The 25,363-nt window shown below is 43.7% G+C and overlaps 1 protein-coding gene across 1 annotated transcript in view; it reads right to left on the bottom strand.

The window, feature by feature from the left end:
• lrmp (lymphoid-restricted membrane protein) overlaps positions 1-25,363 on the bottom strand; it is a 223,699-nt gene that overhangs the window by 106,044 nt on the left and 92,292 nt on the right. Inside the window, exons 16-18 of the mRNA XM_059987688.1 lie at positions 6,211-6,362; positions 5,171-5,276; positions 4,731-4,887 (exon numbers count right to left, since the gene is read on the bottom strand). Of these exons, the coding sequence (XP_059843671.1) occupies positions 4,731-4,887; positions 5,171-5,276; positions 6,211-6,362 (415 nt within the window). The remainder of the gene's footprint in view (positions 1-4,730; positions 4,888-5,170; positions 5,277-6,210; positions 6,363-25,363) is intronic.

The following is a 25,363-nucleotide window of genomic DNA, read 5'->3' as shown; positions in this document are numbered from 1 at the left end:
ATGATATGGTGGGCAATAGTAAAGCCAACTGTGAGAGCCAGCAGGTCCATAAAAGATATCAGTAGATAGTTTCTCTCCAGCGATAGCGACGGAAAGATCAAAAAAGTGGGGGGGAAGTGGTATCAGAAAAGGGCCAAGCAAATTTGAGAGCAGGGTGGAAGTTGAAGGCAATGTTGATGAAATTAATGAGTTGAGCATGGGTGCAGGAAGCAGCACCAATGTAGGGCAATAAAAACAAGGTGTGGTAGAAATACTCCAGTGGGGCAGCTTCTCGTAAGCAAGAAACTGTTACAGATCAATTATGCTGTTTCACTGATGTGTCAGGGAGCCAACACTTACCAAGGATTCCCGATGTCTGGATTGTGTCACCTGAGGTCCCAAACCATTTGATTTGAGAACTGCTACTTCACTTCAACCATTCCGTTCTTGAACCAATTGGCAAAACCCCAATAATGATAGTTTAGCAATGTTATGACCACTTTGCTCTGAAAAGGACTTTTTTTTCTTTGAAAAACTTCCAATTGCATTTTCTTATAAAAATGTGTATAATTTGCTTATCTGATTCATTTGTATCTCTGATGCTGCTGTGAGTAATTTTTTCACTAAACTGTGTCTGACAATATACTCAACTTCAAAGCTGACAGACTTTGATAAGGGGCTAGAGATTTAGGACTAAGATATTTAAAGCAGAGGTAAGGGTGTCAAAGGTTAGAGGGAGAAGGCAGCAGAATGAGGTTGAGAGGGATGGTATACCAGCCATGATTGAAAGACGGAGCAGACCTGATGGGCTGAATGGCCAAATTATGCTTCTGAGCCTTGCAATCTTGAGGGGATGGAGTGAAGCTGAAATTTAGCATCACAGAAACCCAAGTCACTGAAGTAGGATTTCTGGATATGCAAGGCAGCCAGGGGTATGGGGATGAGGTCAGGGAGGAGATATGACATAAAGAGATTATCACGATCATATTCAACGGCAGAGTAAGGACATGTGGCCTATTCCTGCACCCCATTTTCTATAGCTTGCATGAATATTTCTAGCACTTTGTTTTGATTTCAGATTTCCAGCAACTGCACTCTCATCTACTTTAGCTAATACATCGGTGGCTAAACATTGACGCACCTTTAACAAATTCATGCTGATTTTTATTAGCTAACTGATACTTTTCCAACTCTTGAATGCAGTCGCTACTGATTTCCCTCCCTCTCACTGATGGGCCTGCGCTACTCATCTCGATCCTCTACTCTTTCATAAACGGGAGGAGAATCTGCAGTCTTCTAATCCTCCAGCATCATGTTTGAAAATAAAAAAAAGATTTGAAGTTGATAGAAATCTGAAATAAGAGCAGTAAAGCGGAGCAAATCCAGGTCAGACAGCATCTGTGGAGGGAAGTTATTACAGAGATGGATGACCTCCTGGAACCGGTTTGTTTGACACAAACAGGAAGAGCTGGTTATCTGAAATTGCTGAATTTGAAATTAAGCCCTGACTGCTTCAGTGTGGCCAGAGGGATGGAAAGGCACTGTCCCTCCATCGTACGCTAGGATTAGCTCTATCAAAGATAAAGTTAAGGATGGAGCTGAGTGATGAACTGCTTGTATTGAGGACGATGGCTCAATATCACTAAAAATGCCCAGCACTAAGTAAATCCTTATCGACAGTGCTATATCACTCAAAGCCTACAAACCAGACCAGCATTATGCACCCGCCATCCCACCAGGCTAGTCTTACTAAGTACATTAGCATATGCATCAAATACTGAATCTGGTCATTTGAAGGAAGGAGTCAGTACTTCAAGACCAGCACACTCCAGGAAACAACAGCTCACCCAAGAGACATGATGGGTGAAGGATACTGAAGGTACAAGAAAATATGTTTCTAACAAAGGGTCCACTAACAGAGGTTCATGAGGATGAGACCAGGAATGAAAGGTTTAACGTACGGGAAACATTTAACAGCTCTGGGCCTGTACTTGCAGGAGTTTAGAAGAATAGAAACATAGAAACATAGAAAATAGGTGCAGGAGTAGGCCATTCGGCCCTTCGAGCCTGCACCGCCATTCAGTATGATCATGGCTGATCATCCAACTCAGAACCCTGTACCTGCCTTCTCTCCATACCCCCTGATCCCCTTAGCCACAAGGGCCATGAAAGGTGAATCTCATTGAAACCTAGTGAATATTTGAAAGGCCTTGATAGAGTGGATATGGAGAAGATGTTTCCTATAATGGGGAGCCTAGGACCAGGGAGCACAAAATCAGAATAGAAGGACATCCTTTTCGAACACAGATAAGCTGGAATTTCCTCAGCCCGAGGGCGGTCAATCTGGAATTCGTTGCAATAATCACTTGTGGAGATCAAATCACTGGGGTTATTTAAAGTGGAAGTTGATAGGCTCTCGATTAGTCAGGGCATCAAAGGTTATGGGGAGAAGGCAGGAGAATGGGGTTGAGAGGGATAATAAATCAGCCATGAAGGAATGGTACAGCAGATCCGGTAGTCTTATTATCATCGTCCTTAACTACAAGCAGCAGGGTGAATGGTCAGCCTCCACCAGGGAATAAGCTCTTAGCAGAATATCCCAATGACAACCTCAAACCAATTCACTTTTTCCCGCACTGTCCCCTTTATCCAATCCGTCCCACTTCACTGCCAGAGAGGTTACCAATTATCATTCAGTATATCCACTGTACCTTGTGCCTCCACAAAAATTTGTTGTGTTGTTCTTAAACCAGCCCCACCCTTGAATAATATACTTACTACAAAAATTAGCTTTCCTTTTATGTTAGCTTTTAATCCTTGTTTAGAATTTCTCTACACAACCCACTCCACCCCATTTTCCCCAGCTTCTTTATTTAGATAATCCCTCTGAGAACTTCATTATATTACTGTTCTGAAGGTCACCAAGTGTTAAAGGTTTCTTTCACCACAGAAGCTGCTTAACATTCTAAGTATTTAAAGCACTTTAGAACATAGAACAGTACAGCATGGGGTCAAGCCCTTCCACCCACAATATAATTCTGAACTAATTGAACTAATGACACCTCAAAATCAGAAACGCAAGGGAGTCTGTGGATACTGGAAATCCAGAGCAAAATACTCGGCATCGGGCGGCATCTAAGAAGGGGAATAAACGGTCAACATTTCAGGCAGAGACACTTCATCAGTCCCTCCATAGATCCTGCCTGTGTGTTGCTCTCAATACCTCAGAATAAGACTTCCTTTTATCACCAACGTGTAGTTTTGTGGTAGCTAATCTCTTATGCCTGCATACGATCTACATCTCTCCATTCTCTACATCTTCATGTGCCTATTTAAGAGTTTCTTAAATGTCGATATTGTATGCACCACCACAACCACATTCCAGGCAACCCACAATTTTAAATAAAAGTTTGCCTCTGAACACCCCCCCCCCACCAAACACTTTAAATGCATGCCTCTAGTATCAGACATTTCAGCCCTGGAGAAAATACGCTGGCTCTCTGCTCTGATTTTATAAACTTTTAAAAACAGTTTTTCCCCCAGCTAAAATCAATGTCAGCTTGCATTCGGCTCCCCTAAACAGATGATCAGTTGAAGGTGTGATTTGCTCTAACCTTCCTAAGAAGTGCTTCAGTAGGTGATAAGACACTGGCATCTCTGTAAACCACCAACTGAAAGGTCACACAGACAGAAGTCAATGTCAAAGCAAGCCCCCATCTCCTGCACTTTGTCTTCTCTTTGCAACTTCAGAAATTGACCTTTGAATAATGCACAACTTCTGAATGTTGAACTGCACTTTAAAAAAGTGCTGTAACTGATTTTCCATCCTACATAACTTTGTTGTATAACATTTTTAAGGTGGCATTATCAAGGCTGTGCATACACACCACAGCTGGGAAGGAATGGACCACTCAGCTAGAAACAAGCTCTTGTTGCTGAAGATAACACAATTTTTTCCCAACTTTAATTGAAAGAAATTGCAACCTCTTTCTGAATTTCAAAAAAAAGTCTGACAATTCAGCAGCGCAGGTGCAGGGAGACACAGTCGCTAACAAGACATTGACTATGATAGAGCAGACAAGAATGGAACCGTGGTTCTTGATTAGTAAGGGCGTCAAATGTTAGGGGGAGAAGGCAGGATGTAATGGTAGAGCAAACTTGATGGGCCAAATTACACAATTTTGTTCCTACACCTTCTGGGAACCACTTTGAGTGCGAGTACGGCACCGTCACCACCTCACAGGTGATCTGTGACACAGTCACACACGGGGTCATCATGGCCAACCAAGCTTTGGGGTGGAAAGGTTTCCCACAGCCACCTGCATCTGTGCTGTCCGTGGGATCTTGTGGACTATTACTTCCGATAGGAACGTTCCAGAAGTATGACAGTTCAGCAAGGCATCAAGAAATACCACGAAAGTACAAAAGGAAACTAGCCTTAAACCACTGGCACAAGGAAACTAAATGTACGCCATCCCTCCAAGCTTCCCTCCGACCTCAGCGCACCCAGGAACGGCTCAACTTTAGCAAGTTACCACTTACGGATTGAAAACCCGCGTTTAGTTCCCGGGAGTAGACTTCATCGAGCTAATATGTAATGAACTTTTGCATATCTCAGCGTCTGCTTATTTGTTAAAAGATACAGATCCGATCATTAGTACAGCAATTCTTAAACTAACCTCAAAATATTTGAAAACGCAACTTTTCCGGGTCGGTTATATTTATAGGCACCCATTTCTAAGTTTACTTACTTTGCTGTTGGCTCGGTTTTGACTGCAGTTGCTCACCGGCGCCCGACCCAGCTCGGCTGTCAGTGAAGAGGTGCTGTCTCTCCCGTGCCTCGAGCTCCCTTTGCAGCCTCTCTGCTCTGTCTTGGACAGAGGCAAAAGCGGCGTCCTTGTCGCAGAGCTGAAGACAGCATGAAAAGCGGGGTTTGCTACATCCTCTCAATACATACAAACCCACACAAACCCGAGCAGCTGCCTCTGCAATGCTGCTGTCTGTATTTTCGTTGTGCGCCGGTATCTTTAAAACTACTGAGATAAAGCCCGTGTGACAATGGAGAAGTAAAGTGCCACCAGACTACAGCCCACGCCTGCTCTCACTTCCTTCACCACGCATGATTGGACAGTGCAAGAGTCCCACAACACTCTGTAGAAGAGAGGCGACATAAACCTCCTCCAAGACTTGCCTCTTTGTGCAGAGCTTCCAGCTGTTGGCCGAGCCGCTGAAGCTGAAGACTCGTCTCTGCCGCTGTTCTCTCCGTTGCCTCCTTCTGTGCTTCGAGCTGGCGTCGCCTGTCGGAGCAGTAATGAAAAGGCACAGGTTCACTGGGAGGTGGACATCAGTTACCAAAACCGAACGCTGGGTTTTACGCGTGCACCAGAGAACGGGCACACCAAATCATATCGATAGCAGAGCACATTTGACAGAAAGGCATATTGTTAAAACAGCAGTCCCAACAATAGCAGATGCACAGCTGCCTATTGCGAACTACACTGTGGCGGGAACAGCCTAACTTGGATTATATAAATGCTGGAAATGCTCAGCGTCGGGGGGGCGGGGGCATAGATAGACCAAATGCCAGCTAGACTGATGCCGGGCTAGACTGGCCCTAGAAGTTGTAGATTAAGGTTGAAAGGTGAAATATTTAGGGAGAACTTGAGGCATAGTCAATAAATCCATAATAGAACAACCACCATAATAGAATCAAAGGAGGACTGCACCAACTTGGGTGCCAAACCAGTGTGCAAAAGATGGACTGTTCAAATACAAAAAGAAATCACAAATAAGCAATAAATCAAGAACATGAGATGAAGAGTCATTGAAAATTAGTCCATAGGTTGTGGGAACATATCAATGAGGAAGTGAAGTTATCTCCTTTGGTTCAAGAGCCTGATGGTTGAGGGCTAGTAACTGTTCTTGAACCTGGTGGTGTGTGTTCTGAGGTTCCTGATGGCAGCACCAAGAAGGGAGAATACCCTAGTAGTGGGGGTCCCGGATGATGGATGCTGGTTTCCTACAACATCATTTTGTGTAGATGTGCTTAATGGTGGGCCATATCCGCTACTTTTTGTAGGATTTTCCATTCAAGGGGCATTGGTGTTTCCATATCAGGCAATCAAAATACTCTTCACTACACATCTGATATTCTGACTGTACTTAAGTACTCAATACCAGAATACATTCCTAGCAAAATGCTTGTCAAATTCCAGTAAAGGGTTCCCCAACCTGGCAACTTCTTTCTTCTTGAAGTGTAGCTGCTCTGTTTTGCTCTGGCGAAGGGCACTTGCCAATCTGACATATTCCCAGTCTGAGGCAGACTTCTGCTCCTCCAAGGCATGGATGTTCTGCAGCCACTGCTGTCTTTTCTCCTGTAGGTGCTGAAAAGGAAGTCTAGTTATTGAGGGAGCACATGAGCCAAAGGCCACCTCATCCAGTTCAACACCTGTATGGTCTTATTTACTGGATTGATGCAAAACGATTTACCACAGGAACAATACACAAAATGCTGGAGAAACTCGGCAGGTCATTTTGGGCCAAGACCCTTCATCAGGGCTGGGAAAAGGAGGCAGAAGGAAGCAAAAGGTGCAAGGAGGAGCACAAACAGGCATGTGATAGGTGAAACAAGCTGAAGGGGAAAGCTGGGAAAGGTTAAAGGGATAGAGAAGAAATTTGACAGAAGACTTTAGTGGATCACAGAAGAAAGGGAAGGAAGAGGAGCACCAGAGGGAAGTGATAGGTAGGTGAAAAAGGACGAGGTGAGAGGGAAGCCAGAATGCAGAATGGAAAAGGAGAGAAGCCAGAGAAATCAATGTTCATGCCATCAGGTTAGAGGCTACTTAGAAAGAATGAGGTGTTTCTCATCCAACCTGAGAGTGCCCTTATAATGGTAATAGAGCTGACCATGGACTGACTTGTTGGAATGGGAAGGGGGAAATAGAATTAACATGGGTGCTGCCTGATCTGATTAGTTCCTTCTACATTTTGTAGGCATTTCTCTGGATTCCCAGCATCTGCAGAAGCTCTTGTGTTTATGATTTACCACAGGACTTGTGTTGCCATATCTGGAAGCAACTGATGGTGTAGATACAAGTACATCTTGTACCTTCAGGATGTATTAGAGTCTGAGGAACCTCAGGAGTGTACTGAGTTAATCACAATCAGAGGATCCGAAGGATGTTGTGATAGGTGAAGAAGTGTTGCTGAACAGAATGGTCTAAAGAAGCCATGAGGAGAGATTTACTTTGGGATTTCAAGAGTTGTGGGTCAGGGCAGCCGCACAACAGCTAAATGATATTTGTGGTTCCAACAGAGCCAAAATGAGAACAGTAGAGATCTTGGAGGTTTGTCACAGATAACCTAGTGTAAGCTAGTGGCTTGTACATTGGAGCATATCACTACAGTAGCACACAGACTGATGGATCCATGCCTACTCCATTTGAACATTGATCAATATAGCACAGTACAGGCACTCAGCCCACGATTTGTGCCAACATTAAGAACTACTCCAAGATCAATCTAACAATCCCTCCTACATAGTTCTCCACTTTTCTATCATCCACGTGCCTATCTTAGAGTTTCTTAAATGACCCTCGTGTATCTGCCTCTAACATATTTGGTAACTTCAATTTATAATTCTGGGTGTAGATTTGGTCCAATATGTTAGTCATGGTCACTTCTGACACAGAAACAGAAATCTACAGCAAGTTACAGGTCTTCGGCCCACACCATTGTACTGACCTACTCTAGAAGTTGACAAGAATTTCCATACTGCTTGGCCCTCTATTTTTCTAAGCTCCATGTACCTATCTAAGAACCTCTTAAAAGACCCTATTGTATCCGCCTCTACCAGCTTTATTGGCAGTGCATTCCACACACCCACTAATCTGTGTGAAAAAATTACCTCTGACATCCCCCGTGTACCCATTTCCAAGCATCTTAAAACTATGCACCTCATGTTAGCCATTTCAGCCCTGGGAAAAAGCCTCTGACTATCCACACAATCAATGCCTCTCATCATCTTATACACCTCTATCAGGTCATCTCCTCTGCACTCTCTCTATAGTATCCACACGTAAAGAAAGCTGTTCTACAACCTTCAGAGAGTTCCAGTGACCGCAGGCCCAAATAAAAGTGAACTGGGTAGGGTACTTGAGTTGAATGATTGTGGCCAGGTATGCAAGGTGGACAGTTGTTGGAGATGGTTGATCAGGGGTTGGGTCAAGATTTTGGGAGAGCCAGGGTATGGGACAGGGGTCATGAGGAGTTGCAAGTTGTGGATTCTGTATTAAGATAGAAGTAATTCACTTGTATAAAAGTACCTTCCAAAGTAGCATCAATAAAGCCAGGCTCTTTTGGGTGTGACAGATGGTTAATTAATAACATTCCTGGAACAATACCACTTGCCTTAACACGAAAAAATGCCAGTTTTTTACTAACCCATAAGAGTCTCATTGGGTTGCATAGGATTCAACATCTGGGCAAATATGCTTCACACAAACTATTGCAAGTAACATGGGTCAATTTTAACTTGCATCAGAGCCTGTCATGAGCAAAATGTTCATTCCCCCACCCCCACTAGATTTGAGAGCTGTTGAACAATGCACTGTGGGGCCCATCTTCAAAGTAAACTTTTTACCGAAGTTTTATACTGTACATCACCATATACAACCCTGAAATTAATTTTCTTGTGGGCATACCCAATAAATCCATAATAGAATCAATAAAAGACCACAGCAACTTGGGCGTATAACCAGTATGCAAAAGACAACAAACTCTAAGTACAAAAGAAATAATAATAATAAATAAATAAGCAATAAATATCCAGAACATGAGATGAAGAGTCCTTGAAAGTGAGTCTCTAGGTCATGGAAACATTTCAACAATGGGGCAAGTGAAGCTATTGCTTTTGGGTCAAGAGCTTTGATGGTTGAGGGGTTAATAACTGTTTCTGAAGTTGGTGGTGAGAGTCTCCTTTACCTTCAACCTGATGACAGTGAAAAAAGAACATGATTTGGCTGGTGGAGGTCCCTGATGATAGATACTGCTATCCTGTGACAATGTTCCATGTAGATGTGCTCAATAATCATTTATCTGCAGTTACATGAAAATTACCCTCTACAGTGATTTTAAAGCTGAGAAGAAAAAAATTGGAGAATTAGTTCATTCTCATTGTTATTGCCTGCCACTCCTGGCTCACTGCACTGAAATTAGACAGCATCATAGAACACTACAGCACAGAAACAGGTCCTTCAGCTGATTTAGTCCATGCTGAACCATTAATATGCCTAGAACCATTGACCCCATCCGGAACATGGAATCGGTTCCTCTCCCATACCTGTTCAAATTTCTCTTAAATGTTGAAATCAAACCTACATCCACCACTTGTGCTGACAGCTCATTTCACATTCTCACCAATCTTAGTGAAGTAGGATGCACTCATGTGTGTATTAATCAATTCAATTTTCATCTTAACATATGACCTCTAGTTGTAGTCTCACCCAACCTCAGCGAAAAAAGCATACTTGCATTTCCCGTTCTATACCCTTCAATTTTGTATACCTTTATCAAATTTCCACTAAATCTGCTACATTCTAGGGAATAAACTCCTAGTCTACTCAACCCTTCCCAAAAACCCAGATCCTCCAGTCCTGGCAGCATCCTTGTAAATTTTCTGTTCTCTATCAACCTTATTTATATCTTTCCTGCAGGTAGATGACCAAAACTGCACATAATACTCCAAATTAGGCCTCACTAATGTTTTATATAATTTTAACATAACATCCCAATTCCTGCACTCAATACATTGATTTACGAAGGCCAATGTGCCAGAAGCATTCTTTACAACCCCATTTACCTGAGACGCCAATTTCAAGGAATTCTGTATCTGTATTTCCAGATCACACTGCTTTACCGCACTCTTCAGTGCCCGAACAGTCTCTGTGCAAGGCCTACCCTGCTTGGTCCACCCAAAGTACAACACTTCACACTTGTCTGCATTAAATTCCGTCTGTTACTTTTCAGTCCATCTTTCCACCTGGTCCAGATCCTGCAGCAAGTTACCTCACGGTCCACTGCACTCCTAGTCTTGGTGTCCTCTGCAAATTTGCTGATCCAGTTAACCACATTATCATCCAGATCATTGATATAGATGACAAACAACAATGGACCCAGCACCAGTCTCTGTGGCCCACCACTAGTCACAGGCCTCCAGTCAGAGAGGCAACACTCCAAGACCACTCTCTGGCTTCTCTCACAAAGCCAATGTCTAAACCAATTTATTACCTCATCCTGAATGCCGAGTAACTGAACACTCTTGACCAAGCTCCCATTTAGGACCTTGTCAAAGGCCTTGCAAAGGTCTATGTAAGCTGCATCCACTGTCTTGTCTTCATCAACTTTCCTGGTAACTTCCTTGAAAAACTAAGATTGGTTAGACATAACCTACCATGCACAAAGCTATCTGGACTATCCTTGTCTACCCAATCCCCTAGAATATGTTTCAATAGCTTTCCCAGTACTGATGTCAGGCTCACCGGCTTATAATTTTCGTGGCTTATTCTTGGAACCTTTCTTAAACAACAGAACGTTAGTTATCCTCTAATCTTCCAGCACCTCACACATATCTGAGGATGTTTTAAATATCTCTGTTAGGGCCTGTGAAACTTTTACATTAGCTTCCTAGGGAATATCTTGTCAGGCTCTAGGCATTTATTCACCCTAATTTGCCTCAAGACAGCCAACACCTTTTCCTCTAATCTTAATAGGGCCCATAACTTCTCTGCTGCTTTGAATGACTTAGACCTTAAGACCATAAGACGTAGGAGCAGAAGTAGGCTAGACGGCCCATTGAGTCTGCTCCATATCCTGAGCTGATTCCATTCTTCCAGTCATCTCCACTCCCCTGCCTTCTTCCCATACCCTTCTATAAATACCATGTTCATCTCCCGAGTAAATACGGATGCAAAAAATCTATTTAAGATTTCCCTCATCTCCTTCAGCATAGATTACCAGTCTGATCTTCCAGAGGACCAATTTTGTCCCCTGCTATCATTTTGCTCTTAATACTGTATCTGTAGAAACCCTTAGGATTCTCCTTCATCTTGTATGCTAGAGCAACCTTATTCCTTTAAGCCACCCCCTGATTTCCTTAAGTGTTCTTTTGCATTTCTCATAATCAAGTACTTCATTTGTTCCTACCTGCCTATACCTGCTGTGCCCCACCTCCTTTTTGTTAACCAGGGTCTCAATCCCTCTTGACAATCAAGGTGGCCTTTTCTTCCGATAGGAACATACAAACTCTGTACTCTCAAAATTTCACTTTGAAGGCCTTACACTTACCTAGTACTCCTTTTCCAGAAAACAACCTGCCCCAATCCACACTTGGCAGATTGTCCCTCATACCATCAAAAGTAGCCTTTCTCCAATTTGGAATCTCAGTGAGGACTAGACCCATCTTTTCCATAATTATCTTGAAACTAACGGCAGTATGATCTCTAGATGCAAAATGTTCCTGTGCACTAACTTCTGTCACCTGCCTTGTCGCATTGCTTAACAGGAGATCTAGTATCACACTATCTCTAACTGGGATTACTATGTATTAAGAAAACTTTCCTGAATACATTTAACAAACTCTTTCCCAGTATGGAAACACTTTCATAGCATGGGAATCCCAATCAATGTGGAAAGTTAAAAATCACTTAATGTCACAACCTTGTTTCTTGTAGCAGTCTGTGATGTCTTTACAAATCTGTGCCTCGAATTCCCACAGACTGTTAGGTAGTTTATAATATAGCTCCATCAACGTGATGATACCTTATTCTTCAGTTCCACCTATAAAGCCTCACTAGACAAGTTCTCCAGTCAGTTTTGACTGAGCGCTGCTGTGACATTTTCCCTGATCAATAATGCCATCCCTCTCCCTCTATCGCATCTAAAACAACAGAACCCTGGAACATTAAGCTGCCAATCTGCAACTATGACTCAGTAATGGCTACAATGTTATAATTCTTCATGTTTAGCTCAGCCTTTCCTGCAAAATTCCTTGCATTGAAATTATATACAGCTCAGAACATTATTCCCATCATGCTAAACCTTTTGATTGCTGACCTTGTATGTAGGCTTAACAATATCTTCTCCACAACAATCCACTATCTGTTCCGGTTCCCATCCCCCTGCAAATCCGAGTTAAAACTCCCCTCCATGCAGCACTAGCAAATCTTCCTTCTGGGATTTAGTCCTCCTCCATTTCAGGTGCAAACCGTCCCTTCAGTACAGGTCCCACATTCCTTGGAAGAGAGCCCAATGATTCACAAATCTGAAGCCCTCCCTCCCGCACCATCTCCTTAGCCATATATTAAACTGAATGATCTTCCTCTTTCTGACCTCACTGGCATGGGGCACTGGTAGCAATCCTGAGATCACAACTCCAGATGTCCTGTTCTTTACCTCCTCAGGAGACGGCGGAGATTCAGCATGTCATCAAAAACCTTGACAAACTTCTACAGATGTGTGGTGGGAAGTGTGCTGACCGGCTGCATTACAGCCTGGTGTGGGAACACCAATGCCTTTGGGAGGAAAATCCTACAAAAGGTAATGGATTAATTCAAGTACCCCACTATTGAGCATATCTACATGAAACTTTGCCGTAGAAAAGCAGCACCCATCAAAGATCCTCACCACCCAGGCCATGCTCTTTTCTCGCTGCTGCCATCAGGTAGAAGGTACCGGTACCTCAGGACTCGCACCACCAGCTTCAAGAACAGTTACTACCCTTCAACATCAGGCTCTTGACATATCAACTACACTCATTTAAAGACTCGTATCTTGTTATTTCATGCTCATCATTTATTTATTATCTGTTTTCACTGCTTACAGTTCCTGATGTTTACAGTTCAGTAACAAAGATTTAAAGATTTAAAAATGTTCTAAAGATTTTATCAAAGCCATGTATGTACTCTGATAATAAAGTTTATTTTGAACTCTGAACTTTAATTTAGCACCTAACTCCCTGAACTCACTTTGCAGGACCTCTTCACCCCTCCTACCCATGTCATTGATACTGATGTAGACCACGACTTCTGGCTGCTGACCCTCCCACTGTGGACTGTGATACTGTGGACTATCTGAGATGTCCCTGATCCTGGACCTGGGAGGCATCATACTATCTGGGAATCTTGTTGTCATCCACAGAACCTCCTTTCTGTTCCCCTAATTAATGAATTCCCTATCACATTTCATCTCTTCCCCGCCCTCAATTCCTTTCTGAGGCACAGAGGAGGAGACCTGAGCGCTGTGCCTTTCCTCTGATAGGTCATCCCTCCCTAACAGTGCCTGAAACAGTGTATCTGTTGTTGAGAGGAACCCTGCTCTGGCTGCCTATCACCGTTCTCCCTCCTGACAGTCCTGCACCTTGGGTGTAACCACCTCCCCGCATGTCTGGTCTATGAACCCCTCAGCCTCCCAAATGATCCAGAATTCATCATGTCCCAGCTCCAACTCCTTAACGAGGTCTGTCAAAAACTCCAGCTGGTTTCACTTCTTGCAGGAAGTCTCCCTGCCTTCCCACATCCCACAAGAGCAGCATTTCACCATCCTGCCTGACACCCCCACTGCTCTGTGCAAATATGAAAGAATAAATAACAGAAAACATCTTCCTGCAATCTATGCCTCTCCTTGCCGAAGCCTCGATGAGCCAAAGCCTCAACTCCCCACTAACACTGGTCCAATCACACAATGGCCTCTCTACTTAAGCCGATCCTCCTTTAATTGGATCTTGCCAAGTGCCTAATTATGCACGAGCCAGTGTTTCCTTGGGAACTGTGGTGTGCAAAATGTGCCAAGTGCTGCTGCTTGCTTGTTTGAAACTCTCTCTCCCTCTGTCTCCTCTGAAGCTGTGGCATGTAAAATAGAGGAAATAAAAACTAAAACAACTAAAATGTTGAAGGTGGAAGTACAATTAGACAAGACAGTAGAGAGTAGGAAGAGATCTGTTGGCTCACAGTGCTTGTACAAACTTTGCTGCCCACACATGGTCTATTTTCCCTACCTCTTCATATGTCTGTCTATATTTCACCTAGATGATGCCATCAGGCCTGCTTGCAACCTTTGACCTGGTGGTAGGTTTCAGGGTCCTAACGCTGAATTTAAAAAAATGCCATGCAACCTCAATTAAACTCCTCCTGCACTTTAAACCTGTGCCCTCTAGTGTTTGGCATTTCCATCTTTAGGATAAAAAAAGTTTGACAGAAGTTGGGAATTGAGAGACATAGATTATTAGGTTTTCGTACAGCCTCTGAAGCTCCAGAGAAAATAATCAAAGCTTGCGCAACCTTGCTTTACAGTTAATCCTCTTTAATTGAGGAAACATCCTCGTAAACATTTGCTGCACCCTCTCCTGAGCTCCAACACCCTTCCTGTAATGCTGTGACTGGAACTGCACTCAACACTTCAAACATGACCTGACAAGTGCAACTTGCCAACACCCGACCAGCAGCACGGCAGCATGTCACTACAGCACCAGTAACCCAGGTTCAATTCCATACCGTCTACATGGAGTTTGTATGTTCTCTCCATGACTACGTGGATTTCCTCCCACATTCTGGTCTGGTCACTTCACGACAGGAAGGATGTGGATACTATAGAGAGTGTGTAGAGATTTACAAGGTCATTGCCTGGATTGCAGAGCATGCCTTATGAGAACAGATTGAGTGAACTTGGCCTTTTCTCCTTGGAGCAACGGAGGATGAGAGGTGACTCAATAGAGGTGTACAAGATGATGAGAGGCATTGATCGTGTGGCTAGTCAGAGGCTTTTTCCCAGGGCTGAAATGGCTAACATGAGGGGGCATGGTTTTAAGGTGCTTGGAAGTAGGTACGGAAAGTAGGTGTCAGGGATAGGTTTCTCCACACAGAGTGTGGTGGGTGTGTGGAAAGCACTGAGAGTGACATTAGTAGAGGTGGATACAATTGGGTCTTTTAAGAGACTCTTAGATAGCTATATGGAGCTTAGAAAGATATAAAGCTATGCAGTAGGGTAATTCTAGGCAATTTATAGAGCAGGTTATGTGGTTGGCACAACATTGTGGGCCAAAGGGCCTGTAATGCACTGTAGATTTCTATGTTCTATTCCAAAGACATATGGGTTAGTAAGTTAATTGGTTGCATGGGTGTAATTGGCTGACGTGGACTACATGGATTGGAAGGAGCTGTTACCATTCAGTATCTCTAAATCTTAATGAAGGCCAGTATAACCACCCTTACCACCTCATCTACTTCTGTTGCCACTTTCAGGGACTTACACTCCAATCTTCCACTGTTCATCAGTCATTTTGTTTATCTTTTGTTCTTAGTTACAAAGAGAGATCCAAGTGAAATTCAAGAGAATCAGTAAAGACGAGGTGAACATGAAAAATAAATGGAAAAATATTCTAAAAATAGTTTAGGTATGCAGCTGTACACAAGACCAAGTAGTTCCTGATATTCTGCCTCTAAATTATTCGGATGATGCACAGAAATGCAGCCAACCCCACCCATGTCACTTCAGGCAAGGCTCGAGTGTTAAAAGAGTCATAGGGGAAATGTCAGCCTTCCTCCTTTGCCAGCCAGAAATATTTAGAGTTTCTTTTGCAGACACATTCAGGAACTTCCCTTTGCAAGCCACTAGCCTGATCCATTAACACGCAGTTGCAGAGGGGAATACAAGAGTCAGACTGTGTGGACCTGAGCTAGCAACTGCAGAGGGGCTGCATTCCATGGACTTTCCTGGAGGCGTCTCCCAATGTAGACCCACTGCATGTGATCTCTAAGCCCACAGTGAGGGATTTCTGAGAATGATTGGACGCCATTGTTTTGTGGATGACAGTAGCCATACTTTAATTTGAAACTGAACAGTTTTCTAAAGGCATGCACTTTTCAGTTGAATGAAAATTAATACGTGAAACCCCTTTTTACTGGGCTTCTCTGGAAGTGTGTCTTACTAGCCCTTTGCTAACAGCCACTGGAATTGCGGTGAGAAACCCACCTTTTTCAGGCTTCATTCGACTTTGGTCTCACCAGATCTGTGAGATTGGGATGTCTCGCCCACCCAAACCCTGGTTTGTGTGATTAACTGCCCCTGGCAATCACTGTTGGCAGGAAATAACAGACTGTACACTGCATACAGCTATAAAGTATACTTACAAATGTTAACTTCAGAACCAGTTATTAAAGGAAAGGTAGATTAAAAAAAGGCCCATTGTACTTTGACAGTCACATGTGCACGGTGAGGTTCGAGTGTTCCAGAAGCTGTTGTTTTCGATGTACACTGCACCTTCCGAATGTCACTCGAAATCCATCTCACACAAATGGGTTCTTCCATGGCAGTATTGGTCCTTTCTCCTTGAAGCCATTCATCTGCACAAAGTACCTTGTGTAACAGAAACAGTATCCTCAGCCACCTTCCCTCCTCCTCCTCCTCTCAACTCCTGCCGACCAAGACCACCCTAAACCAGTGTTCTCTGGAATCTTCTCTCCATTCCACATGCCTAAATTGAACAACAAAGTCTCTCATCTCAGCTCATACCCAAACAGGCTGAAAGCAGAACACACGGCTCCTACAGACGTGCTAAAATGAAACACCTACAGCATAGCAAAGAAAATCTTAACCAGGGTGTTGCACTCTCCTCCCACCCCCACCAAAAGTAATCATGTTCTCATGACTTTGAAACTTATCACACCATCATTAATAACACAGTTGTCATAGGAATTTCACAATGTCAGGGCCTCCAATCGACTTGTGAATGGGAGTGACACATCTCACTAGGGGGATAGACAATAGACAATAGGTGCAGAAGTAGACCATTCGGCCCCTCGAGTCTGCACCGCCAACACTCTGTTCCCCTGGTGCATCAGAGGCCAGCCTATTTGGGGGTGTCCTGACTCTGAGACCTTCCTATCCCTTCTTCAGCTCCTCCAGCTTCAACCACCCCAGTCCATTGGAGGGTGCCTCCCCACCCATCACTCGAGTCTACCAGAGACGCAAGTGCCCTGCTCCATGACTGAATTTAACTTCCGTCTATTTAAGGCAGTGCTACCAAAGCTCTTCAACCTCTGCTGGTGCTAACTGGTGAAACCTCTCTTTAAAAGGGGTGTCCTTGGTCGCTGTAATAGTGTGGCAAGTATTCCTGGAGTAACCAACATTTGACTTGTCAGTAGAAGTGCATCTTCATGACCCAACATCTTCTCAGTTAATCTTCTTTTCCATTCCTCAAATTTTCTGGCAAATTCTGGATTCCAGTCACTCTAGCTACTCCACCGGGATGTAACGTGACAGGTTTAGACTGGGTGCACCCCAGTCCCTCATTTCTGCTCATCATCCTGCTTAGGAGAAACGTCCACCTTTTCAAAAGCAGCTCCGAGCACGGGTGAATGCACAAGGTTTTCAAAAAGTTTTCTCCTTTTCCCTCCTTACATGCTCCCAGGAGCCTTCAGAACATCAGTATTTGTTCCCACAAGAATGGAAGCTCCACCCTGTTTAACCGGATCCAGACAGTCCAACACAGGTGTGTCAGTAGTCTCAGTTACCACAACATCTGCTTCCAAAAATTCCAGCTTCAAAGACAAGTAACCATCGTAGGGGCACTTATCAGTACTAAGCCCCTGAATTTCAAGGGCACCGAGTGGAGTCAATGGTAAATGTGTCAAACACCGGTTGTAAAGGAATCTATAAAGCAAAGTAACTTGAGAACCTGTGTCAAACATGGCTCTAGCATAAACACTTTCAATCAGTATGGATACAGAGCTTGGTCGCATTAAACTTTCAGAAATAGTGCTTGGTACATTAGTATTTCCCTTAATGCATCCTCTCCGAGACATCAGCCCATTCCTTTATTGGGTCTCTCCATATCTCCTTTCTTCTCTGTTTGATTAACCACTGATTTACTTTCTGAAGATTTTCCTGTCCTTCATACTCCAGCTTGAAATGTCCATCTTCTCCACAGTTGTAACAGAAAATACCGGTCACTTCCCTGGTCGAGGGACCCTGCTCAATATCAACCCTCACTTTGATATGACCCACCAGTGGGTCCAGCTTCCTATTGGCCTTGTTAGGCTTGGTGGCAGCACCAACCAATATCATCCAAAAAACCTTAGCCCTCAGATTTTTCCCGACATCCTGCAAAACCCCCACTTGTGTAGCATCGGGTGACTTTAGCAACAGAGCAAGGATCTTGTCCTGCTCATGGAGGCCTCCCGATCCTCCATTATGCTTTCCTCTTCTCTAAGCACCGAGTAACTCAGCAAAAGATGGAAGAGGGCACACCTTATGGGTTATTCAAATATGTAGAGCAACTCACATCATGTGACAATGAACCCTTCATAAACACAAAATACTCTGCAGATGCTGGGGTCAAAGCAACACGTACAACAAGCAGGAGGAACTCAGCAGGTCAGGCAGCACCTGTGGTTTCCATGGATGCTGCTCCACCCGCTGGGTTCCTCCAGCGTGTTGTGTGTGTTGACCCTTTATAACTTGCTCCATCCTCAAACAATTTCTCTCAGAATGTTGAATGCCCCCTTTGTGGCACAGCTTCTCCAAACTGAAAGTGTAGGCAGACCACTTCTCTCCTTCCTCCTGGAATGTGTGAATAAACTTCATTCTAAGATCAGCTGCATGTTCAGTGGAGCCAAAAGCATCTTCCAGAGCTCACAAATAATTAGCTGACAGGACTAATGGATTTTCTACTTTGAGGGACCTTTATCAGCCACCAGACTGCTTAAGCTCTCCACCAGTCTCTGTTTTTTCATGTTATCTGAGCATTGCCATTCATCCAGTAACTGAGATGTCTGCTCAGCTTCTTCTTCCCCATCGGGTGTGGGTTTGACCCCAGAGAACACCCTCAGCTTACCATAACTTTGGCTCTCCGCTGATCTACTTCTGCATTTATCAACCAGTGATGTAATAGTGAAAACCAGCTCAGGGTTTAAGTCAACTGCTGAGGGACTCATTGGACTGATCATTTCAGACAACATTTTCTCCTCACCCTGCAGAAAGGAGAGCAACTTTGCTTTCCTCCCTCAGCTACGGGAAACTCAACTTCCTATTCAACACCCTTGCCTATACTCCCATCTTCTCTAAAACTATGAATGGCCCCATAGCCCTGTCTCCCCGAGTTCCCCAATGGTACCAGACAGATCCACTCCCATTATATCAGCACTAGTCTGAACTAACATCTTTCCTCTCTGTTCGGTCAAATCGCCATTCCATGATGGTAGCTTTCCCTAATGCTGTAACAGTACCCAAAACCCTGATCATCTGGGCTGCAGATAGCCACCCTGCTCAGAACACAGGCATTAGTTATGGGCAACGTCTTTGAATCACCCCAACGCTTAACCACTGCAGCGTCCATAACCACGTATCTTAGTCACTTTCCTGGACAATAGTTTACCACAGGCTTAAACACAAACCTTCTTAATCAATTCTTAAGGCAATCTCACAAGGTTTAACGAATTTAATCTGGGATGATGCCCCCGTAATGAAACCTCTTTTTACTAGGTGTCTCTGGGAATGCTGCTTGTTAGCCTCCCGACAACAGTCACTGGACTCCGCGATGAAAAACCCACCTTCCTCGGACTTCATTCGTTTAGGGTGTATACGACTTTGGTTTGTCAAATGTCTCGCCCACCCAAACCCCAGTTTGTGTGAATGTTGTGTGATTTACTGCCCCCAGCAATCGCCTGTCAGCAAGAAATAACAGATCATACACTGCATACAACTATAAAGTAGTATACTTAGGAATGTTTACTTCAGCAACCAGTTATTAACAGAAAGAAAAACACCCAAAAAGGCCCACTAAACTTAAAGTGAAATGTGCATGGTGGAGCTCAAATCTTCCAGAAGTCATTTTCCATATACACACTGCACATTCTGAATGTTGCTTGGAATCCATCTCGAACAGCCTCGTGAACCTTCTCTGGACTCTCTCGAATGACAATGTGCTTTCTGAGATAAGGGGCCCAAAACTGTCGACAATCCTTCAAGTGTGGCCTGATTAGTGTCTTACAAAGCTTTAGCATTATCTCCTTGTTTTATTCCCCTTGAAATAAATGCCAACATTGCATTTGCCACCTTTACCACAGATTCAGCTTGTGAATTAACCTTGTGGGAGTCTTACACAAGGACTCCTAAGTCCCTTTGCACCCATTGACACAGAGACCTCTTTACAAGCATATGTAATGCCCTGGTTAAGATTTTAACTGTTATGCTGTAGGTATTTCACTTTAGCAGTTTTGTAAGAGCAGGCTGTTCTGCTTTCAGCCTGTTTGGATTTGAGCTTTGTTGTTCAACTGAGGAATGTGGTGTCAGCCAATCAGGGTGGTGGAATGGGGAGAAAGTTCTGGAGAACACTGGTGTGGGGAGGGCTTGGTTGGCAGGAGCTGGGGGCAGGCAGGAGGGAAGGTGGCTGAGGATGCTGTCCCTGTTGCACAAAGTGCTTTGTGTTTCCAGTTTTAGTTTCCAGAACTAGAGGGCACAGCCTCAAAATTGAGGCGACCTTTTGGAACAGAGGTAAGGAGGAATTGTATTTAGCTGAAGAGTGGTGAATCTGTGGAATGCTCTTCCACAGACTGTGGTGGAGCCCTAGTCTGTGGGTATATTTAAAGCAGAAGCTGATAGATTCCTAATCTATCAAGGGATATGGTGAGAGGGCAGGTGTACAGAGTTGGATGGGATCTTGGATCAGTCATGATGAAATGGCAGAGCAGACTCGAATGGCTGAATGGTCTAATTTGACTCCTATGTATTATGATCTTATAGTCTATCAAACTCCCTTGCTGCCTGGACTCAAAGACAAAGTGGGTGAAAGAAACACCACTTTTACTCAGAGGTCCTGAGGAATTCTGGGATTGATGGTAAGCATCACCACAGATAAGGACCGCTCAAATGTGCATTAAAGCAAACTTCAATTGTATTATCATTGCCCTTGGTTTGGAATGAAGTGAGAGCCTTTGAACTGTGCTTGTATCACTACAGACAACGCATTCAGTTCCCATCTCTCAAGTGAAAGCACCAACTTCCTTAATCAAATCCCCAGTGAATGAAAAAGCATGAAAGTGCAGCAAAGTGCAGAAGGGATGGGTTAAAACAGCTTCACAGGAAGGCTATTTTGGTAGCTGACCATAAGAAGAAAACTAACAGTTGAGAACACATGCAAGGGAGGCCAGGAAATAAAAGGTGGGCAGGACGCAATAGAAGTCAATAGCTTTCACTACCTTCTTCCTTGCAAGGCTGAAGGTTAAACAATCCCATTCCATCCAAGCATCGGATGGAAATAAGGATATTAAAGAAAATTTTAAAAAATGGTGTATTATACTAAAGGGAAAGGAAACAGGAAGAAAGCTGCTGGTTAAAAACATTGAGGGAAACTCACATGTCAAGAATTTCTTGCTTTGGAATGCATTGAATGGACATTATTGATAAAAATGAGAAATGTGAAGTCGCACTTAACATTTATTTATTTAGTCAAGAGGTACGGCATCATTGATTGGTCCTATTCATCAGATTAGCCATCCCCAACAGGACACAGGCTTTGAGCGAGGTAGCTAATATACTCATTTCTCCCCTCCCCATATTCACACTGCCCTTTCCACATGCCTGATGCAGTATGACTTAGGCAAGTATTATTGCTCTTTCCTAGTCTTCTGTGAACCTTCAGCAAGATGAGAACTGCAGCAGTAAAGTGTGAACTTTGGAGAGAATGAGAAGCTAGGTGCATAGAATTCCAACAACAATGGTTGAATAGGGAAAAGGGGAAAAGGGGCTGGTTATGGGCAAAGGTGACAAACAGAATATCATTTGTACAAGTTTTCCAATTGTACGGATTCATTTATTCTTAAGGATCAATACCTAAAAATATCAGAATGCTGGAAAGTCCTCAGCAGGGCAAACAGCTGCTATACAGAGCCAAACGGAGCTAAGGGACATTTTGACAATTTTGGATCAATACACGAATGAGAGGGTATGGAGGGCCATGCTCAGGTACAGGTAGATGGGACTAGGTAAAGACCAACTAGGGCAGTGTGGACTAGAGGGCCAAAGGGCTCATTTCTGTGCTGCAGTCCTCTATGATCAAGTGGATTGCATGGTAGAACCATTTCCTTATGGTTCCAGAGATCAGAGCTCAATCCTGTTGTCTGTGTTTATATGCTTCCCTCCCTCTTCCCTTTGTGACAGAAGTTCCTCCAGGGAGTTCTGATTTCCTCCTACATCCCAAAGCTGAACTTATTTAGCAGGCCAAATGGCCACTACAAGTTGCACCAGATGTGTACACAAATAGTAGAATTTGCAAGAAGCTTATGGACAGAGAGATTAAAAACTGGATTAGTGTGCTTAGGTGGATGCTGTGGAGTATAGACTTGGTCCGTTTCTAAGTGTAGGCTGATGCTCTCACTTGTGAGGTCAAAAGCCCCAACTGTGGTCAAATTATTTCTGATGATGGACTCGTTATGTTTATGCAAAATGCTAGTCAGCCACAATGCAGGTGCCATCACATCTGCAACAGGATCAGAAGCTGTGGTTCAACTTCCCCTCAACCTGAACAGAAAAGTCTCAGCTTGCAGTCATTCAGACAAAGTGTGAAACCAAAGTCTCACTGGGCTTGAGATGGAAATGAAGGCTCCCAGATCACTGGAGAACTAGCAACACTCTCCCTTGTCCTGACAAAGGGTCTCGGCCCGAAACGTTGACTGCTTCTTTCAACGGATGCTGCCCGACCTGCTGAGTTCATCCAGCTTTTGTGTACGTCTTGATTGACCAGGGCATGTGCAGTGTACTTTGTGTTAACACTCTCCCTTGTCCTGATCAGCAGCTACTTTATAATGATTATCTGGTCGTTACCTCCTGGTTACTTGTGACGCCTATCCATGGCATGTGGGTTATGTTTCACTGCATTACAACAATCTGCATGCTCAAGGATTTTACACCCAAGGATTGTGAAAGCCATGGTATGAATGGAGGCCTTCTCATTGCTTCAGTTGGCTTGTGCGCAAAGCAACTTTGACACCATTGGTAAATGAGGGTGGCTTAAGTGAGAAAGAGAAATACAAATTCATCCAGTGAGCAGCAGTTCTGTGGGCAAAAAAAAAGCCCCAGAGAGTTCAGAGGAGAATGGCCAAACTGGTTCAAGCTGATAGGAAGGCAACAGCGGCTCAAATAACCATTTATCACATAAGTGCTGTGCAGAAGAGCATCCCTAAATGTATGACATGTTGAACCTTGAAATGAATGGGCTACAGCAGCAGTAGACCATGTCCAAGGAAGCTTAGAGCTGTATACAGTCACGAAGGAGCATAAGTAGAGTGAATACACAATCATTTTCCCCAGGGAAAGGGAACCAAAAATGAGAGGGTATAGGCTTATAGTGAGAGGGGGTTTTTAAAGGGTCAGGAGAGGCAACCTTCATGCAGAGGGTGGCACATACTTGGAATGACCTACCAGAGAATGTGCTTAAAGAAGAGGCAGAATTATTATCACTATCTTATGACGTGTAATTTGCTTTTTGCCACAGGACAAAATCAAAAGATACAAGTTACAGAAATGAATAAAAACAGTAGTGCAAAAGGAATAATGAGGTAGCTTTCACGGGCCAATCACAAATCTGATGGTGGAGGAAAAACGCTGCTCCTAAATTCATTACAATAACGTTGAAAAAGCACTTTGAAAAATGCATGGACAGAAAAGGTTCAGAAGGATATGGGGCAAACATGGGCAAATGGGACTAAATTAGGAGAACACCTTGGTCGATGTGGAGAAAGTCAAATTAAATTTGTTATCAAAGTACATATACACTCAATGACCACTTTAGGTACCTCCTGAACCTAAAAGTTTCCTCTGAGTGCATGATAAGTGCTGTCACCCATTGAGGTGTTATTCATTCAGAGGTGCTCTTCTATACACTGCTGTTGTAACACAGGGTTCTGCGAGTTACTGTCACCTTTCTATCAGCTTGAACTAGTCTGGACATTTTCCTCTCCTTACCCACACAAATGCTTTTCACTGGGTGTTTAGTTTCCAGTACCGTTCTCTGTAAACTCTAGAGCAGGGGTTCCCAACCTGGGGTCCATGGACTCCTTGGTTAATGGGAGGGTCCATGGCATAAAAAGGGTTGGGAGACCCTATCTAGCGATGGTTGTGCGTGAAATTCCTAGGAAATAAACAGCTTCTAAGATACTCAAACCATCCCTTCTGGCATCAACAATCATTCCACGGTCAAAGTCACTTAGATCACATCTTCTTCCTAATGCTGATATTTGGGCTGAACAACTGAACTTGACAATGTCTGCATGCTTTTATGTATTGAGTTGGCTGATTAGCTATTTGTTTTAACGAGGTGTACAGGGATGCCTAATAAAGATGCCCACTGAGTGTACATTACCATATACCACCTCAAGGTTCATTTTCTTTCAGGCATTTACAGGAAAGTAAAGGGATACAATAGAATTTATGAAAAGTATGCATAAACTTCCAATTTAAGTGCTGGTGAAGCACAGTGATGACTTGCTGGCAGCAAACACTGCTATTAACAATTTTATTACTCACTTTTTCCTCAAAAACCAATTGCTGCAATCAGTAGCCTGAAATTTCAATTTTGGAGTTGAGCTTTTGAACTGCCTGCACAACCTAGCATTTTTGCGAATTGAAGTCTTGAAGTGTGGTGTGTGCGGGTCAAGTTAAGGTGGCGGGGCGCAGGCCCAAGAGCTAGAAACAAGCCAATGTTTGACTGATTTAAGTGCTGTACCAGACTGAAAAAGTCAGCATGTCGGGGCCGTAGGCTAGGGACGGCTTCTCATGAGGATTACTCGTTTCTGCACTGAACTGTGGCTGTGGCCTGCAAATAACAGGCTCCTGGATCAGCTGTGAATGGCTTCATGGCTATGGACTCACTTTTGCGAACGTCAGTTCAGAATGTTATTGCTTGCACATGTTTTTCCTGCACATCGGGTGTTCTCTCCAGTGGGTTCTACTGAGTTTCTTTGTTCTGTGGCTGCCAGCAAGGAGATGGATTCTCAAGGCTGCATATAGTATACATACTTTGACAGTAAATGTAATTTGAACTTAAAGAAAGGCTGACTAACAGCAAATGTGAAAAAGGCAGCAAATTGTGGAAATAAAAAATAAATACTGAAAACGCGAGTTGTAGACTCGAGTGGCAGAGTTGTTGAAAGTGAGTCTGCAGGTTGAGAGATCAGGTCAGAGTTGAGGCAAGTGCAGTTATCCAGGGTGGTTCAGGATGGCTGAAGGGTAATAACTGTTCCTGAACCTGATGATGTGGTACCCAAGTCTGCTATACCTCTTACCTGATGTGAGGTGGACTAATTAGGTCAAAGAGCCAGTTTTCATGTTTTGCTGC

The sequence above is a fragment of the Hypanus sabinus genome, chromosome 13 (assembly GCF_030144855.1).
Source record: "Hypanus sabinus isolate sHypSab1 chromosome 13, sHypSab1.hap1, whole genome shotgun sequence".
Lineage (NCBI taxonomy): Eukaryota > Metazoa > Chordata > Chondrichthyes > Myliobatiformes > Dasyatidae > Hypanus > Hypanus sabinus.
Note: the sequence above shows the minus strand (reverse complement) of the source record. Positions and strands in the feature narration are given on the sequence as shown.